General features: G+C 43.3%; 1 protein-coding gene across 1 annotated transcript in view; it reads left to right on the forward strand.

The window, feature by feature from the left end:
* GLP1R (glucagon like peptide 1 receptor) overlaps nt 1-20,688 on the forward strand; it is a 328,220-nt gene that overhangs the window by 182,333 nt on the left and 125,199 nt on the right. Inside the window, exon 5 of the mRNA XM_029592923.1 lies at nt 14,893-14,999. Within this exon, the coding sequence (XP_029448783.1) occupies nt 14,893-14,999 (107 nt within the window). The remainder of the gene's footprint in view (nt 1-14,892; nt 15,000-20,688) is intronic.

The following is a 20,688-nucleotide window of genomic DNA, read 5'->3' on the forward strand; positions in this document are numbered from 1 at the left end:
AGTGCTAGAATTGACAGAAGGTCTCTGTATAGAGAATACTAATATTAATATATGTATATGGTGTTGTTTCTAATTGTTAAAGCACTTAGATTTCATGATGGCAAAGAATATATTTGTTATTGTAAAATTTGAAAAGTTAATAAAGTATAAATAAAAAAAAAAAAAAAAGAAAGATGGAAGAAAGGCAAAATGAGTACCGTCATGGTTAAAAAGTGAGGTAAAAGAGGCTATTTTAGCAAAAAAAAAAAAAATCCTTCAAAAATTGGAAGAAGGATCCATCTGAAGAAAATGGGATAAAACATAAGCATTGTCAAGTTAAGTGTAAAACATTGATAAGACAGGCGAAGAGAGAATTTGAAATGAAGTTGGCCATAGAGGCAAAAATGCATAATAAAACCTTTTTTAAATATATCCGAAGCAAGAAACCTGTGAGGGAGTCGGTTGGACCATTAGATGACCGAGGGGTTAAAGGGGCTCTTAGGGAAGATAAGGCCATTGCAGAAAGACTAAATGAATTCTTTGCTTCCGTGTTTACTAATGAAGATGTTGGGGAGATAGCAGTTCCGGAGATAGTTTTCAGGGGTGATGAGTCAAACGAACTGAATGAAATCACTGTGAAACTGGAAGATGTAGTAGGCCAGAATGAAAAACTAAAGAGTAGCAAATCACCTGGACTGGATGGTATGCATCCTAGGGTACTGAAGGAACTAAAAAAATGAAATTTCTGATCTATTAGTTAAAATGTGTAACCTATCATTAAATTCATCCATTGTACCTGAAGACTGGAGGGTGGCCAATGTAACCCCAATATTTATAAAGGACTCCAGGGGAGATCCGGTTAACTATAGACCAGTGAGCCTGACTTCAGTGCCAGGAAAAATAGTGGAAACTATTCTCAAGATCAAAATCGTAGAGCATATAGAAAGACATGATTTAATGGAACACAGGCAACATGGATTTACCCAAGGGAAGTCTTGCCTAACAAATCTGCTTCATTTTTTTGATGGGGTTAATAAACATGTGGATAAAGGTGAACTGATAGATGTAGTGTATTTGATTTTAAGAAGGCATTTGACAAAGACCCTCATGAGAGACTTCTAAGAAAACTAAAAAGTCGTGGGATAGGAGGCGATGTCCTTTCGTGGATTACAAACTGGTTAAAAGACAGGAAACAGAGAGTAGGATTAAATGGTCAATTTTCTCAGTGGAAAAGGGTAAACAGTGGAGTGCCTCAGGGATCTGTACATGGACCGGTGCTTTTCAATCTATATAAATAAAAATGTTAAATAGTTTGTACCAAATCGCTAATCTCAGCAACCACTTAACCAATTGCGTTCATATTTGGACACAAGTTTCACCTCACATACGGCAAGGATCTTCTACACTTACATTACATATATGTCACACCAGGGGCTGGTAAAAAAGTTTTAAAATTTGGTTCCACAAAACAGCGACATCTGGTGGACGTAAGCGGAAGCTCTTACACCTTGCACAAAAGCTCACACCCCACACACACGTGACCAATGTTTGCGATTCACACTCCCTCCGAGCAGACACAAATCCACCCTCCTCACCCCCCCCCCCCCCCGCACACATGCCAATTGTACTTATTTCACACACCCTCAAAAAACACACAAAACCCCACTAAATACCAGCATGCCACACCGGGAGGCCACTAACATGCCACATGTTTGCAATTCCCACACCCTACGAACTCACACACAAACACCCTCCTCACACCACTCACGCACATGACTTTTCTATTTACTGCCCTCAACCTCCGAACGCAACCTCCGAACGCACGGAAAACTGCAGAATAGTTCGGGCTGCTCCAGCGGGGGGGGGGGGGGGGGGGGGCAACACCGCTCCGGGACACATCGCATACACTACAGCTATCGACTGCCAGCAATCAAAATGGCGCCGACGGCTCTTTCCCTTACTAGGACACTCGGGAACGCGAATAGCGGCAGTAGCCCATGTGACATAGTAAGGGCGAGGGCCCGTCGACGCCATTTTCTGAACTGGCAACCGGCGCACCTTCGCCCTTACTATCTGAGCGAGACGACCGCTCCCATTGCTCCACCTCGAGGGCCCGGCGCCAATACTTCCCTGCCGGAACGAACGCCCGCTCTACCGACTACCTGTTCAGCTTGGAGAAGAGACGGCTGAGGGGAAATATGATAGATGTCTTTAAGATCATGAGAGGTCTTGAACGAGTAGATGTGAATCGGTTATTTACACTTTCAAATAATAGAAGGACTAGGGTACATTCCATGAAGTTAGCAAGTAGCACATTTAAGACTAATCGGAGAAAATTCTTTTTCACTCAACGCACAATTAAGCTCTGGAATTTGTTGCCAGAGGATGTGGTTAGTGCAGTTAGTGTAGCTGGGTTCAAAAAAGGTTTGGATAAGTTCTTGGAAGAGAAGTCCATTAAATGCTATTAATCAAGTTTATGTAGGGAATAGCCACTGCTATTAATTGATTCAGTAGCATGGGATCTTCTTAGTGTTTGGGTAATTGCCAGGTTCTTGTGGCCTGGTTTGGCCTCTGTTGGAAACAGGATGCTGGGCTTGATGGACCCTTGGTCTGACCCAGCATGGCAATTTCTTATGTTCTTATGTTCTTAACAATAAGATTATAGAGGATTCTGTTTCTACCCTTTCTTTTCCCTGGACTGACCATCTCCTTATTTCTTTTTCTTTATGCATCTGTGTGCCTATGCTTGTGAAAGATATAGGAGTGTCATCTTATAAGGACCTTAAACATATTGATTTGGATACCTTGGCTGTGGAATACTGTCCTTTTCCAGAAAAGTTTGAGGATTTACCTATAGAGAATCAGATCAATTGTTAGAATTCTATACTGGCTAATGCCAGTATAGAATTTGATAATATCGCTCCTGTGATGCAGCACCCTATGAACTTTTGTACTGTGGAGGAGTAACCTACTGGTTAGAGCAGCGGGCTAAAACCAGGGTTCAAATCCCACTGCTGCTCCTTGTGACCCTGGGCAAGTCACATTACCCTCCATTGCCTCAGGTACAAACTTAGGTTGTGAGCCCACTGGGTACAGGGAAATACCCACAGTACCTGAATAAAATACACTGAAGTGCCAAAAAGCGGAATATAAATAAAAGAATAATAGCTTTATAAGAAAACCTTTAAATGAATTCTTTGCTTCTGTGATTACTAATGAGAATTTTGGGGAGATACCGGTTCTAGAGATGGTTTTCAAGGGTGACAATTCAGATCAACTGAACCAGATCACTGTGAACCTGGAAGATATGGTAGGCCAGATTGAAAAACTAAAGAGTAGCAAATTACCTGGACCGGATGGTATGCATCCCAGGGTTCTGAAGGAACTAAAAAATGAAATTTCATGTCTATTGCTTAAAATTTGTAATCATCCATTGTACCTGAAGATTGGAGGGTGGCCAATGTAACCCCAATATTTAAAAAGGGTTCCAGGGGTGATCCAGGAAACTATAGACCAGTGAGCCTGAATTCAATGCAGGGAAAAATAGTGGAAACTATTCTAAAGGTCAAAATCACAGACTAGGGATGTGCAGACCAAAAGTTTAAGTTCATAAGTCCATAAGTCGAATGGGGGTCCCATTTGCGGTCAATATGGACTTATGGAGAAGTCCATAAGTTGAGTCTATGTCCATATGTGCAAATAAAAATTTAAACCCCTCACCCGCCTTAATCCCCCCCCCCAAAGACTTACCAAAACTCCCTGGTGGTCCAGCGGGGTCAGGACGCCATTCCTGAACTCCTTTGCAAGGAGCACGTGACGTCGGCGTCACGTCAGAGTGACGCGGCGTCACGTGATTCCCCTCGGGTTCGCTCCCGGAACCCTCGTTGGGCTCAAAAGGAACTTTTGGCCAGCTTGGGGGGGCCTCCTGACCCCCCCAAGCTGGCCAAAAGTGCCTTTTGGGCCCAACGAGGGTTCCGGGAGCGAACCCGAGAGGAATCACGTGACGTCGGCGCCACGTCAGAGTGATGCAGCGTCACGTGATTCCCCTCGGGTTCGCTCCCGGAACCCTTGTTGGGCCCAAAAGGCACTTTTGGCCAGCTTGGGGGGGTCAGGAGGCCCCCCCAAGCTGGCCAAAAGTTTCTTTTGAGCCCAACGAGGGTTCCGGGAGCGAACCCGAGGGGAATCACGTGACTTCGGCGCCACGTCAGAGTGACGCGGCGTCACGTGATTCCCCACGCGTCGCTCCCGGACCCTCACGGAACTTTTGGCCAGCTTTGGTAAGTCTTGGGGGGGGGGATTAAGGAGGGTGAGGGGTTTAAATTTGTATTTAGATCAACAATCGCGATTTCCAACGTATCCAACATAGCTATGTTGAATAAGTTGGAAATCCGATCGTTTACGCCTCATCTTTTTTTTAAGTCAAAAAAAAAAAAAAAGTTGCGTTTTCCATTTAAGTTCAAAACGAATGCACACCCCTATCACAGACCATATAGAAAAATGTGATTTAATGGAACACAGTCAGCATAGATTTACCAAAGGGAAGTCTTGCCTCACAAGTTTGCTTCATTTTTTTGAAGGGGGTTAATAAACGTGGATAAAGGTAAACTGGTAGATGTAGTGTATTTGGATTTTCAGAAGGCATTTGAAAAAGTCCCTCATGAGAGGCTTCTAAGAAGACTAAAAAGTCATGGGATAGGAGGCAATGTCCTTTAATGGATTACAAACTGGTTAAAAGATAAGAAACAGAGAGGAAGATTAAATGGTCAATTTTCTCAGTGTAAAAAGGGTAAACAGGGGAGTGCCTCAGGGATCTGTACTTGGACCAATGCTATTGAATACATTTATAAATAAACTGGAAAGGAATACGACGAGTGAGGTTATCAAATTTGCAAATGATACAAAATTATTCAGAGTAGTTAAATCACAAGCAGATTGTGATAAATTGCAAGAGGACCTTGTGAGACTGGAAGACTGGGCATCCAAATAGCAGGTGAAATTTAATGTGGACAAGTGCAAGGTGATGCATATAGGGAAAAATCACTCTTGCTGTAGTTACACAATGTTAGGTTCCATATTAGGAGCTACCACCCAGGAAAAAGATCTAGGCATCATAGTGGATAATACAATGAAATCGTCGGCTCTGTGTGCTGCGGCAGTCAAAATAGCAAACATAATGCTTTTATATAGCTCCATGGTGAGACCACATCTTGAATACTGTGTACAATTCTGGTCGCCGCATCTCTAAAAACTGGAGAAGGTACAGAGAACGGCGACTAAAATGATAAAGGGGATGGAATTTATTTATTTATTTATTTCGGATTTTTATATACCGACATTCTCAATACAAGTATCGAATCAGGTCGGTTTACATAGAACAAAACTGTCGCAATAAAGGCGTTACATTAAACAGGAATGGCTCCCCTGTGAGGAAATGCTAAAGAGGTTAGGGTTGTTCAGCTTGGAGAAGAGACAGCTGAGGGAGGATATAATAGAGATCTTTAAAATCATAAGAGATCTAGAATGGGTAAATGTGAAATGGTTATTTACTCTTTTGGATAATAGGACTAGGGGGCATTCCATGAAGTTAGCAAGTTGCATTTTAAAAACTAATCAAAGAAAATTATTTTTCACTCAATGCACAATAAAGCTCTGGAATTTGTTGCCAGAGGATGTGGTTAGTGCAGTTAGTGTAGCTGGGTTTAAAAAGGTTTGGATAAGTTCTTGGAGAAGAAGTCCATTAACGGCTATTAATCAAGTTGACTTAGGGGTAAATTTTAAAAAGCTACGCACGGGCGTCCATGTGCACCTGCTCCCCGGCGCGCACACATGGACACCCAAATTTATAACATGGCAATTTCTTATGTTCTTATGTTCTTACAGTTCATTCTTGCTTTCATGCCAGTCTGAGACTGCTAAAAAACATAGGTCCTGCACTATTGAACATTTGTGGCATAAGCAAAAAAAACTACTGACCTTAGGAAACTGTTTAACATGACTTTTAAACATTATCAGGCTGAGCTGAAACTTACAAAGAAATGTTTTTGTTCAGATAATATTTAAAAAGCAGATAATCATCCAAGACAAATCTGTTTAAGGTCATTTGCCAACTTGCCAATAAACCCATTGAGTTATCAACTGGCTGTAATCTTTCAGTTGATGGCTTCACTGAAGTTTTGGAGATCTCAAGTACTTTAGTGAATTTTCTGCCAGTGACCTGCAAGCTCACCAATTTGGTCTGAGCAGATAGGAGCAAGTCTATGTGTACCACTCTCAGTAGCCAATTTTCATTGTTCAATCTGACTTCTCCATTGGGAGTTGAACATCTATGGAATGCTATTCATGTATCTACCAATCCCTTGGATTAGAAAGCTGGAAGTAAGCCTGTCAAAATGTCTTGCACTAATTGTAAACTCAAGCTTTTCCTCAGGTGTAGTTTCTGTTTCACTTAAACAAGCTAGAGTTTGTACTCTTTTTTAAAAAAAAGTTTCTTTGGACCTTGCTGCCATGAAGATCCTTGAAAAAATTGTTTCTGATCAGTTAAATGACTTTGCTATTAAAACCAACACATTGCACCCTCATCAGTCAGAGTACAAAACCGACCATAGCAATGGGACGGCTTTAACAGCCTTGGTTAATGATGTTAGGCTAAGAGCCAATGATGGGAAGGACGCACTCATAGTCTTCATTGACATGAGTGTGGCCTTCAAAACAATTAACGATCAGCAACCTGTGGATTGTCTGATCGAGACTGGCCTTGCAGGTCATGTTTTAATGTGCTTTAAATCCTACCTTGCCAGGAGGTCATTACAAATGGAATGGAAATCTAGGTTTTCTGAGGTTAAGCCCCTTTCTTGTGGAGTCCTGCAAGGGTCAATTCTTGCTCCTCTGCTCTTTCTTTCTTTTTTTAGTTCCACTGGCTATTTTTATTCAAGATTGTGCCTATTCACCTTTCATGTTTGCTGATTGATGTTCAAGGTATTGCCTATGTAGATCATGGCTACCCTCAAGAAATCCTTAAATTTAACAGCTGTTTGGATTGCATTGCAGACTGGCTGCATTCACTAAGCTTAAAGTTCACCCTTTGAAGTCTGATGCTCTCTGGGTGAGCAGAAGGTCCTTAATTCAACTATGGCTCCTTCTATGTCTGTGATTACTATCTCATTGAAGGAAGTGGTCTCTGCTCTTGGAGTAAAACTGGATTTCTAGTTGTCCATGGCACATGAAATTTCAGCTGTGATCCAAATGTCTTTTTTGGTTTTTTCACTTAGATATATTAGGTGTTTGTGACCATTTTTGGATGTTCATGATCTGCAACATTTAGTCCATGATTTCATTTATTCCGGGATCGACTATTGTAACATCCTTTTTTTTTTTTTTTTTTGACTCAACTGAGGCGCCTGCAGCTTTTGCAAGATGCAGTGGCCAAGGTGATTTTTGGATTAAAAAATGTGAGCATGTCTCTCCAGAAGCTGCATTAACTATTCTATGTCATGTCAAATGTAAAGTTTTGTGCCTGGCATTTCAATCTGTTTGTAAGGACCAACAACAATACTTCTTAGATGTGTTAGTCTCATGTGTTAGGACATGTTTTGAACTTTTATGTCCCTCCTTCTTATATTGATTATCTGTCTTTGATGGTTGTATTTTCGCCTATTTGTTTTTTTGCTTAGTCTCATATGTTCCAAGAAGATTGCTTCGGTCTTCAAACGTGATTCCTTTCCCCAACTGTTATCAGCCTTGACAGACTCGCTGTTTGCCTTTCAGTTCTCAGGCACCAGTAATACAGAATGCTTTGCCCATCCATATCTGTCAAGAAATGAAATTTAGGAAACCAGAGAAGACGACAGGCATGGAGGTTTAGCCAGGCCTTTGACTAATCGGCTCCTGGAGAGTTCAGAAACATTGTTAGATGTCTTTTGAGTTGCTATTTTTTCATTTCTGGATATGATACTAGAAGGTTCTGAGGAGAGTAATATATGGAGGACTCTATTTCAATATGATATTCCTATTATGGGTCCTCTTTATTTGTCATTTTTTGATTATGGATATTATATGGAGGTTATCTTGTTAACCTCTTGTTTCTTGCTGATTACAAGGGGTATATTAAATTTCATAAATAATAATAATAAAGGTGACAGGCTCTGTATCCCTGTGCCCATCTCTTGAGCCCTCCAGTCCTAGAGGTGACAGGCTATGTATCCCTGCACCCATCCCCTGAACCCTCCAGTCCTAGAGGTGACAGGCTCTATATCCCTGCACCCATCCCCTGAGCCCTGTCCTAGAGGAGACAGGCTCTGTATCCCTCTCCCATCCCCTGAGCCCTCCAGTCCTAGAGGAGACAGGCTCTGTATCCCTGCACCCATCCCCTGAGCCCTCTAGTCCTAGAGGTGACAGGCTATGTATCCCTGCACCCATCCCCTGAACCCTCCAGTCCTAGAGGTGACAGGCTCTATATCCCTGCACCCATCCCCTGAGCCCTCCTGTCCTAGAGGTGACAGGCTCTGTATCCCTGCGCCCATCCCCTGATCCCTCCAGTCCTAGAGGTGACAGGCTCTGTATCCCTGCGCCCATCCCCTGATCCCTCCAGTCCTAGAGGTGACAGGCTCTGTATCCCTGTGCCCATCCCCTGAGCCCTCTAGTCCTAGAGGTGACAGGCTCTGTATCCTTGCGCCCGTCCCCTGATCCCTCTAGTCCTAGAGGTGACAGGCTCTGTATCCCTGCACCCATGTCCTGAGCCCTCCTGTCCTAGAGGTGACAGGCTCTGTATCCCTGTGCCCATCCCCTGATCCCTCTAGTCCTAGAGGTGACAGGCTCTGTATCCTTGCGCCCGTCCCCTGATCCCTCTAGTCCTAGAGGTGACAGGCTCTGTATCCCTGCACCTATCCCCTGATCCCTTGAGTCCTAGAGCTGACAAGCTCTGTATCCCTGCACCCATGTCCTGAGCCCTCCTGTCCTAGAGGTGACAGGCTCTGTATCCCTGTGCCCATCCACTGAGCCCTCCTGTCCTAGTGGTGACAGGCTCTGTATCCCTGTGCCCATCCCCTGAGCCCTCTAGTCCTAGACGTGACAAACTCTGTATCTTTATTCTACGCAGTCCTAGACTGTAGGATATTCTTTTTTTTCTTAATGTATTGACTATCCTGTTGTACTGACATTCTAGTTACCATATTGGTCCTGAAGAAAATTGGATCCTAGAAGGTGCTGATACCATTTATTGGACCATTCATACCCTTTTTGCGACATTATTTGTTGGTCCCTTCAAAGATATCACAGCTTACTAATTGTCCAATCTACTGTTTCATATATTTATTTATTTATTTATTTATTTATTTATTTATTTAAAATAATTTATATACCGGAGGTTCCTGTATAATATACATATCACCCCGGTTCACAAAGAACAGTAACTATCGCTACAAATAGCGGTTTACATAGAACAGAATAAAAGAAGTTTTACATTGAACAAAAACTAAGTAAACAAGTTTTTACATTGAAGTCAGCATGTGTAAATTTCTGATTAACAAAGGAAGAAAAAAATAGATCTGAATAACTCGTTGTGGGCTTGAAAAGACTTTTCTTCGTGTTCTTGGCTCTAGGGGAAAGCTTGTTTGAAAAGCCAAGTCTTAAGTTTCCCTTTAAATGTAGAGTGGCATGGTTCCAAACGAAGGTCTGGAGGGAGCGAGTTCCAAAGTGAAGGGCCCGCTGTGGATAATGCACGTTTCCTCAGAACGGATTTCGCAGGTTGTGTGATTAGTCTGTTCTGATAGGCGCTTCTGGTTGGTTTCACAGATGTGTGTAATTGAATTTGGAATGTTAGGTTGAGAGGTGCGATGTTGTGTAAGGCCTTATGTATCATCATTAAAGACTTGAACTGGATCCTGTATTTAATCGGAAGCCAGTGGAGATGGTGGAGAATTGGGGTGATATGATCTCTCTTTTTGGCATTTGATAGAATTCTTGCAGAGGCGTTCAGGACCATCTGAAGTGGTTTGATGGTGCATGCTGGAAGGCCTAGGAGGAGAGAGTTACAGTAATCCAGCTTTGGGAGTATGATGGCTTGTAAAACCATGCGGAAGTCTCTGTATAGGAGGAGAGGTTTGAGTTTCTTTAATGTTTGAAGTTTAAAGAAACAATCTTTTGTTGTGTTGTTGATGAATTTGTTGAGACTGAGTCTGTTGTCTATGATGACTCCCAGGTCTCTAACTTGTTGCGTGGTGGAGAGCCCTGCAGTGTCCGGATGTTGATTAGTGTTAGAATGTGAGGAAGGGGTATAGTTTTCAGGAGTTATAATGAGGATTTCAGTTTTGTTTTTGTTTAGAACCAAGTTGAGGCTGGTGAGTAGATTGTTGATAGCTGACAGACATTTATTCCAGAATGATATGGCTTTGTGTATGGAATCTTCTATAGGGATGAGGATTTGAATATCATCCGCGTATAGGTAATGTCTTAGCTTAAGGTTAGTGAGAAGTTGACAAAGTGGGAGTAGATAAATATTGAAAAGAGTCGGGGAGAGGGATGATCCTTGTGGTACCCCCCTTTTGGATTCGATGGTGTGGGACTCTTTGTTATTTATCTTGACCTTGTATGTTCTGTTCTCCAAGAACGATTTGAACCAGTTAAAAGCTACTCCTGCAATGCCGATGTCTATTAGGCGTTGCAGGAGGCATGAGTGGTTAACGGTATCAAACACTGATGAAAGATCCAGGAGATATATGTGGAGGAGTTTACAACAGTTTGGCTCAGCTGAAAGTACAGGAGCCATGTGTGGCTCTTCCTGGTCCTTATAATGGCTCAACTATAATACATTATGGAGGTAATTTTCAAAGGGATTTACACACTTAAAACTGGAAATTATGCACTTAAATGGACTTTACATGGGTAAACGGGCTTTTGAAAATTGCTACTTTTACGCACCTTGGAGGTAATTTTTCAAAGGAGTAATACATGCAAATGTAACATACTATTACAGCAATTTTCAAAAGCCATATACGTGCATAAAGTGACTTACACATGTATAACCTATGGACAATTCAATGGCATATATTGTAGCAGTTTTCAAAAGCTCACGTAAACAAGTAAAGTGCATTTACATGTGTAAAATCCAGTTTTATACATATAAATCTTTTTGAAAATTACCCCATAACTTCTTTGAAAATTCACTCCTAGGTTTGTTACAGAACAAAATAAACTGGTATCAATATTTAAACATTAACATTGTAAGAAAATAGTAACAGTATGATGACAGAAAAGGATCAAATGGTCCATCCAATCTGCCCAGCAAGCTTCGTATGGTAGCATCTGCCGTGCCATGATACCATGTGTTCCCAAATCTTATGATAACCCTTAAAAAATCTACTGCTAGTGTTGTATCCCTCGGTTCCCAACGCCCTCTCTCCGCCCTCCTCACCTCTTTGTCGGCGGGAAGATTGGCTGCTGCGGCGTCTTCCTGCCATGGTCCTCCGGTGTCCCCGGACCGGCTCCACGCTGCAACGCTTCATGTTTCCTGGAGGCCTAAGGGCGCGCGCGTGGCACGGCCCCGACTGAAGTGCCGGTGATGGCGCGAACCTCGGGGGCGTCCCCTGAAGATGACGTCACCCGCGACGGATATTTAAGGTCTTAGAATTTGCTAAGACATCGAGTTAGCAAGGATAAGGAATGACAAGGGATTTGGATTCGTTCTATCTAAGCTACTCTGCATCCTCGGACTAACCAGGGGTACCCACTTCTCGGGGGCCTCGCTCTCTTACTTTGTAGTCTGGAACCGGTACTCGCTCCTCGAGGGCCCTCATTCCCGGACTTCTTCGAATTCACTTCTGCCTGGAAGACAGCACTGCCTACTACATCTATGAGTTACCATTGCTCTCTCAGAGCTTTCCCTGGAACCAGGTACTCGCTCCTCGAGGGCCTATACATTCCAGCTCCTGGGCTTCTATGAGACATTGTGTGAGTGTTACCATCAGGTTCAGTACATGAACTCTGCTTACCCTGCCTACTCACTATATTTCAGTTTCTCTACAGCTCAGCCTCCAGGGATCGCTGTTCCAGCTTCTGAGGGACTACAGCCCAGCCGGGCGCTTCCAGCTCACTACTGCCACCTCTGGTGGTTCAGTATACTGTCTAATAAAAGAACTATTGTGTGTCTGTCTCCTAACTCTGAACCTGACCGGTGGTCCCTCTCGGGGTCTTCCCCGGGGGCGTGGTCATCTGCCACTGGTCCAAGGATCCACCCACAACTCTCCTAAATACTACAGATTGCTAACTCCTATCTGATTGCTCCACCCATCAGATAGCGGTTTCATTACAGATTGCTAACTCCTCACGGAGAATCATTACAGCTAGCAACATTATTACTGGGTGATGAACCTTCTTGAAAATTCAGACAGTGCTTACTTGTTTTGCTTTGTAGTTATAACTTTCCAGCTTTCCTTCCTTGGTTTTCTTATCTTCATAGTCATCGTTTCTGCTCCCTTTCTTAAGTATCTACTCTCACTTCCTGTATTTCATTGGCCACCTTTTGCCTCCCCCATCCTGTAGTTTATATGCCTGATGATGTTTGACCAGAATTTCTAATGTAAGATCTTCTTTCCTGCCACTGTCAAACGTAGGCCATCCTTATTGTATGGTCTTCTACTGCTTCATACACGACCCCAGCCTCCATTGTATCCAAATCTACTTTCTTTTCACTATGTTTTGAGCCATCTATTGAAATTTCCTATCTGGCTTAGCCTTTCCTTCCCCTTTCTGTGAACAGGAAATATTTCAGAAAAGGCAATATTGTTTAGCATGGGTTTAATCTCCTTCCCCAGACACTGGAAATCTTTCTGTACTGCTTGGATACTATTTCTAGCAAGGTTGTTAGTCCCCAGATTGATATTAGAGTCTACTTTCTTTTATAATTGCACCAATTACCTGGTTTGCATTTCTACCTGCTGAAGATCCTGGAAGGCATTTAATTTTTGTGTTGCCTTTGAAAAGAGATCCCAAATTAGTTCCTCTAATGATTGAGTCTCCTATCAGAAGGAGCTTTCTTTTATGAGGTTTGATAATGTTCAAGGGTTTTCGGTTGCTTTGGGTGGCTTTTTCCTTTACAGACATACACTTATTGTATGTTAGAGGAGCAGCTTCAGTTTCCAGTGCAGAAAAGGGATTATGTAAGGCTATCAGTGTAGACAGAGGATGTCTCTTCACCCCAGGGTTTAATTTACCAGAACCCACCATATTCCTTGATAATTGAGTGTTCTGCGAGAATGGGGCAGATATCCTGAATGTTTCTCAGTTGAGAAAACTGGTTGTCTGTGGGTCACAGGTCTTGTTCTACCACAGCCCACTGTAATCCATTTTCCCCTGGGTTTTAGAATCCTCTGTGGAAGTTGGAATGGATATTCTGGATGCAGTGAGGAGGATTTTTGAGGCTTAGATAATTCCTCTTCCAGATTAGTCAGTTCCTTTTTCATTGCAGACAGCTGGAGGCAAATTGGACAACCCTGAAGTCTCCAAATGCTATGCCTTGGGACATAAGCATCATAATTGTTACACTGAATAAAGGACATTCTGATTATAAGGCTCAGTGAGGAGACTTGAGTAGTGTTATCTTAATTAATATGCAAATTGTTGGATTATTACTTAGTTCTCTGATTATTTACTTAACCTAAGTCCTTGGAAGAACTATTTAAGAAGAAAGCACCCTAAGAGTGAGTGGGAGAGGGCAGGGAGGGAGAGTGTAAATAGCTTATTAGGTAAAGCTCTTACTATCTCCCTTTTGAAAAAGGAAGTGTGATATAAAGACTAGCCAAAAAAATACTCTCTCTACAGCTATGTAAAAGACATTTTTCAGTTGGTAAAGCCTATTCCAAACAATGTAGCACAGAGAGCTATTAATAAATATCAGCTGGGGAGTTTTGGTCAACAAGCAAATTCCCTGTGAAAAATATATAGATGGGATAGCCAGGTTAATAAACTCAGATGCAGGAGAAAAGGATTAAACAGTAACAGGAAAAAAAAAAACACCTTCTAAAAGTACACATTAAGGGGCGGATTTTCAAAGGGTTACGTGTGTAACCCCGAAAACCCGCTCCTGCGCGCGCCAAGACTATTTTGCATAGGCTCGGCGTCATGTGCAAGCCCCGGGATGCGCGTATGTCCCGGGGCTTGAAAAAAGGGGCAGGGCATGGGCGGTCCAGGGTGGGGGCATGGCCAGAGGCCTCCAAAGGCCCGCTAGGCCGGGGAATCGCTCGCCGGCACTCAGTTGGTGCACACAACCTATGCCTGCCCAGAGGCAGGCGCAACTTAAATAATAAAGGTAGGGGGGGATTTAGGTAGGGCTGGGGGGCGGATTAGATAGGGGAAGGGAGGGGAAGGTGCGGGGGGGGGGGGGGGTGAAAGGAAAGTTCCCTCGGAGGGAACGGGGAAAGCCATCGGGGCTCCCCTAGGGCTCGGCGCGTGCAAGGCGCACAAGTGTGCGCCCCCTTGCGCGCGCCGACCCCGGATTTTATAACATGCAGGTTGCGCGCACAAACCTACGCCCGTGTGTAGGTTAAAAAAATCTGGCCCTATGTGTCAGTTTCTTGAATACTGCATGATGATTATTTTTACTGGAGCTCTTTCCCTCACCACTTTCTGCAATTAAGAGGTCGGGCCATGCTATGGTGGGGCTTCCCAAACCTGTCATGAGGACCCTAATCGGGTTTTCAAGAGATCCACAATGAATATGTATGAGATAAATTAGCATATATTCTTCTGGGATTCCAAAATATATACAGATTTATCTTATGCTTATTCATTGTGGGGTCCCCGGGACAGGTCTGGGACGACCTGTGCTAAAAGCAGCTATGCCCAGTTACATGTAGAGCAAAAGAACTGGAAGGAACAGCAGCCATTCATATAAATATCCTTTCCCTTTCTTCTACATTTCAGAAGCAGCCAGAAGAGCAGCTCCTATCCTTGTCCATCATCTACACGATAGGACATGCCCTTTCTTTCTCAGCACTTGTCATAGCAACTGTTATTTTACTTGGATTCCGGTAAGTGCGGCGCCTTTTACAACTGATTCTGAACCGCGCAGTGCTATGAAATTAACGTTTGAATGTCACAGCATTAAAAAGAGACTTGCTATCCCTCGGGAAAAAAAATCCGAGCTTAACTTTCTATTCTAGAACTTCAGCACTGTTCAGAGACTTTCCCAATGGCTCTGCAAATTCGGACAGCAGTTTTGGGACAGGGGCTCAAAATCTTCCTGACAGAGGTCTTCAAGGTTTGCACCGTCCTCTCTAAAACTTGAAATTATTTGAGTCATGGGGAAGGGGCTATATTAAATTCCGATCCAAGCCAAAAAAAACTGTAGTTTTTCCAGAGGATGGCGGATTCAGTTTGGGCTGGCTCCCTCACCTCCATCTTTATAGCTTCATTTTAGCTGATGCATCCCTTAGAGCTTCTTGGTTTTAGTAAGATCTCAAGCAGTGAATAAATAACAAAGAACTATTTCAGTTCTGACACATGGTCAATGCTCGTAGAATTAATTGCAGCCAGAACTGCCCATAGCTTCTGAAGAATATTCTTTTAATGTTCTTGGTTTATTGATTTTTGGCTGGAAGGCACATACAGTGTGTGCGTATGTGTGTGTGTATGTGTGTGCGTGTGTGTGTGTGGTCTCACTTTATTTAATACAGGAGAAACCGATCTAGTCTGAGCTAGAGACTGAGACCCAGTCCCCAGGCAGCAGGTCGATGGGATTCCATGAAACAATTCACACTGGATCAGAGAAACATACAGGAGGATGCAATGGTAGATAAAGATCTGGGTTTTCCCATGTACCTTTCTCATTCCAATATCACACAGCTTATTCACCTGCCCTAGTACCTGTAGTCTTGTTCGTGGTGGCAACAGTCAGCTAAATGAGACAGCAAGAGAAAAAACAAAAGTGTTTACATGTATCTACCTTTCTGAATATAAACAGATGAGATTATCAGTGTGCCCAAAGATTCTATCCGAATATGGCTTAAAAAGAATTACATTAAAACGGTAATGATGGGAGAAAGACTACATCATCAAAACTATAGACATTTCATAGAGAGCTTGAAACCATGGAAAGATACAACCTCATGCATTAGTGTGAACAATGTTATAGGGATAAATTACAGAGAGTACTCTGGCTGTATGGTGGAGTGTTTTGCTGAGGTCTCATTCAAGCTGATGTAATACTGTGCACGGCAGGCAGTGCACAGCTCAACACACGATTATAGAAACATAGAAACATAGAAATGACGGCAGAAGAAGACCAAATGGCCCATCTAGTCTGCCCAGCAAGCTTCACACACATTTTCTCTCATACTTATCTGTTTCTCCTAGCTCTTGGTTCTATTTCCCTTCCACCCCCACCCTTAATGTAGAGAGCAGTGATGGAGCTGCATCCAAGTGAAACATCTAGCCCGATCCGTCAGGGGCAGTAGCCGCCGCAACAAGCAAGCTGCACCCATGCTCATTTGTTTTACCCAGACTATGTTATTAGCCCTTATTGGTTGTTTTTCTTCTCCCCTGCTGTTGAAGCAGGGAGCTATGCTGGATGTGCATCGAAAGTGAAGTATCAGGCACATTTGGTTTGGGGTAGTAACCGCCGTAACAAGCCAGCTACTCCCCGCTTTGTGAGTGCGAACCCTCTTTTCTTCTCCCCTGCCGTTGAAGCAGAGAGCTCTGCTGGATGTGTGAAGTATCAGTTTTTCTTCTCCCCTGCCGTTGAATCAGAGAACTTTGCTGTATATGCATTGAAAGTGAAGTATCAGGCTTATTTGATTTGGGGTAGTAACCGCCGTAACAAGCCAGCTACTCCCCTCTTTGTGAGTGTGAATCCTTTTTTCCACATTTCCTCTTGCTGTTGAAGCTTAGAGCGATGTTGGAGTCACCGTAAGCCTGTGTATGTTTATTTAATAAGGGTATTGACTCCAGGCAGTAGCCATCATTCTGGCGAGTCACCCACTCTTCATTGGCAGCCTCTTGACTTTATGGATCCACAGTGTTTATCCCATGCCCCTTTGAAGTCCTTCACAGTTCTGGTCTTCACCACATCCTCCGGAAGGGCATTCCAGGCATCCACCACCCTCTCCGTGAAGAAATACTTCCTGACATTGGTTCTGAATCTTCCTCCCTGGAGCTTCAAATCGTGACCCCTGGTTCTGCTGATTTTTTTCCTTCGGAAAAGGTTTGTCGTTGTCTTTTGATCATTAACACCTTTCAAGTATCTGAAAGTCTGTATCATATCACCTCTGCTCCTCCTTTCCTCCAGGGTGTACATATTTAGATTCTTCAATCTCTCCTCGTACGTCATCCGATGAAGATCCTCCACCTTCCTGGTCGCCCTTCTCTGTACCGCCTCCATCTTGTCTTTGTCTTTTTGAAGGTACGGTCTCCAGAACTGAACACAGTACTCCAGGTGAGGCCTCACCAAGGACCTGTACAAGGGAATAATCACTTCCCTTTTCTTACTCGATATTCCTCTCTCTATGCAGCCCAGCATTCTTCTGGCTTTAGCTATCGCCTTGTCGCATTGTTTCGCCGACTTCAGATCATTAGACACCATCACCCCAAGGTCCCTCTCCTGCTCCGTGCACATCAGCCTTTCCCCCCCCATCGAATACAGTTCATTCGGATTTCCACTCCCCATATGCATGACTTTGCACTTCTTGGCATTGAATCTCAGCTGCCATATCTTCGACCACTCTTCCAGTTTCCTTAGATCCCGTCTCATTCTCTCCACTCCTTCCGGCGTGTCCACTCTGTTGCAGATCTTAGTGTCATCCGCAAAAAGACAAACCTTACCTTCTATCCCGTCCGCAATGTCGCTCACAAAGATATTGAACAGGACCGGTCCCAACACCGATCCTTGCGGTACACCACTTAAAACCGCTCTCTCTTCAGAGAAGGTTCCATTTACCATCACACGTTGTCTTCTGTCCGTCAACCAATTTGCAATCCAGGTCACCACCTCGGCACTCACTCCCAAGCTTCTCGTTTTATTCACCAGTCTCCTGTGCGGAACCGTATCAAAAGCTTTGCTGAAATCCAAGTATATGATATCGAGTGCTCTTCCTCTATCCAATTCCTTGGTTACCCAGTCAAAAAAGTCAATCAGATTTGTCTGACAGGATCTTCCTCTGGTGAATCCATGCTGCCTCTGGTCCATCAATTCTCCGGACTGTAGATAGTTCACTATTCTCTCTTTCAACAGTGACTCCATTACTTTTCCCACCACTGAAGTGAGGCTAACTGGTCTGTAGTTACCAGCCTCCTCTCTGTTCCCACTCTTGTGAAGAGGGACCACCACCGCTCTTCTCCAATCACTCGGCACCACTCCCGTTTCTAGGGATCTATTGAACAGGTCGCACAGCGGTCCCGCCAGCACATCTCTGAGCTCCCTCAGTATCCTTGGATGAATCCCATCAGGCCCCATGGCTTTGTCCACTTTCAGATTCTTTAGCTCTTCCCATACATTATCTACTGTAAATGGATTTTCCTCTGTTCCTCTGTTCCTCTGTTCCGCTTCCCTCCAGTTTCTTTATTTTGAGGGAAAGCATCTGGAAACTTAGAGCTTGCCCAATTTGTGCACAACTCTCTTCCCTGAAAAAGGAGTTGACTGATATTAAAAATCAATTAGCTTCAATTAAAAATAATACACCCACATTGCATTACTCAGAATATAATTCCCCAATATCACAGAAAAACCAGGAGTCAAGAAAAGGAAATTCATTAGGCTCAGGAAGGACCCACAGTCACCCATTCTTGACAGAAGAGCAGTCAACAGGTATACCCCCCCACTCAAACAGGTCATTAAGAAACTCTTTAAAATCCAGGAATACAGTGGGCTCTGGTAGAATTAGACCTGTGATGAGGAGACACACCATGTACCAAATGCAAAAAGAACAAGCCTTCTCTATATTAAAAACTGAAGAAGTTCATGAGAAAAACATTGAAGTGTTACCAGAAAAGAGGGAAAAAAACACAATGCATGCAGTATTTCAGGATCCATAACCAAAAGAAAAATCTAATTGAGAGGAATAACTCTGTCAACAGTGGCACAACTACAAAAAGAAAGAGTGAAGTGAATAACAAATCTCAACTAATATCTTATAAGGAGTCCAGGAAATGCAATAACCTTAAAGAGAGTACCTGGAAGGTAATGACCACAAATGCTCATAGTTTGGGAAATAAAATCCCAGATCTGCAGGCCCTAATGGCTGAGGCAGAATTAGACATTGTTGCTATAACAGAAACATGGTTCACAGAATCTCATGAATGGGATACAACAATACCAGGCTACAACTTGTTAAGGAAGGACAGAAAGGATAGAAAAGGGGGAGGTGTGGCTCTTTATGTCAGACAAAACATCCAAGCAACTGAGCTACAAGGAAGTTGGGGTAAGGAAGAAGCTCTATGGCTCGACCTAAAAAAAGATGACGGAGCATCCATTTATATTGGAGTGGTTTACAGGCCTCCAAACCAAAAGGAAGAGCTGGACAGAGAGCTGGTTGAAGACATCCATAAGATAGGAAAGAAGGGAGAAGTGGTGATCGTAGGTGACTTTAATATGCCAGATGTAGACTGGAAAATCCCATCTGCAGAAACTAAAAATAGTAGAGCGATAGTGGATGCCATGCAAGTATCTTTGTTCAAACAAATGGTGTTGGAACCCACGAGAGAAGGAGCTATACTCGACTTAGTGCTCACTAATGCAGATAATGTCTCAGATGTCCAGGTGGGAGCCCACCTCAGCAGCAGTGACCATCAAACGGTATGGTTTAATATCAATAAAAGAATAGGGAAAAGAACCACAAAGACCCGAGTTTTACAGTTCAAAAACACAGACTTTGAGGAAATGGGTAAGTACCTGGAGGAAGAACTAAAAGGATGGGAGAACGAGAGAGATGTGGATCAGCAGTGGACCAATCTAAAAGGAGCAATCACCAAGGCAACTGCTCTATATGTTAGAAATGTAAAGAAAAGCAAAAGGAAACTGAAACCTATCTGGTTCTCAAAGGAGGTGGCTGACAAAATTAAAGCTAAAAGAACAGCATTCAAGATATATAAAAGATCCCAAAGGGAGGAGCACAAAGAAGCATATTTGAATCAACTGAGGGAGACAAAGAAATTAATCAAGTTGGCAAAAAGTCAAGCGGAAGAGAGGATTGCCAAGGAGATAAAAAATGGTGACAAAACATTTTTCAGATACATCAGCGAAAAGAGAAAGGTCCAAAGTGGTATAGCAAAATTGAAAGGTGGTAATGATCAATGTGTGGAGAGTGACGAAGAAATGGCAGAAATATTAAACGAATACTTCAGCTCTGTGTTCACTAAAGAAGACCCTGGAGAAGGACCATCTCTACACAACAAGAAACTGGAGGGAAGTGGAATAGATGAAAATCCTTTCACAGTAGAAAATGTGTGGGAAGAGCTAAAGAACCTGAAAGTGGACAAAGACATGGGGCCTGATGGTATTCATCCAAGGATATTGAGGGAGCTCAGAGATGTTCTGGCGGCTCCACTGTGTGACCTGTTCAATAGATCCCTAGAAACGGGAGTGGTGCCGAGTGATTGGAGAAGAGCGGTGGTGGTCCCGCTTCACAAGAGTGGCAACAGGGAGGAGGCTGGAAACTACAGACCAGTTAGCCTCACTTCGGTGGTGGGAAAAGTAATGGAGTCACTGCTGAAAGAGAGAATAGTGAA

Source organism: Rhinatrema bivittatum, chromosome 3 (genome assembly GCF_901001135.1).
Source record: "Rhinatrema bivittatum chromosome 3, aRhiBiv1.1, whole genome shotgun sequence".
NCBI classification, from domain to species: domain Eukaryota; kingdom Metazoa; phylum Chordata; class Amphibia; order Gymnophiona; family Rhinatrematidae; genus Rhinatrema; species Rhinatrema bivittatum.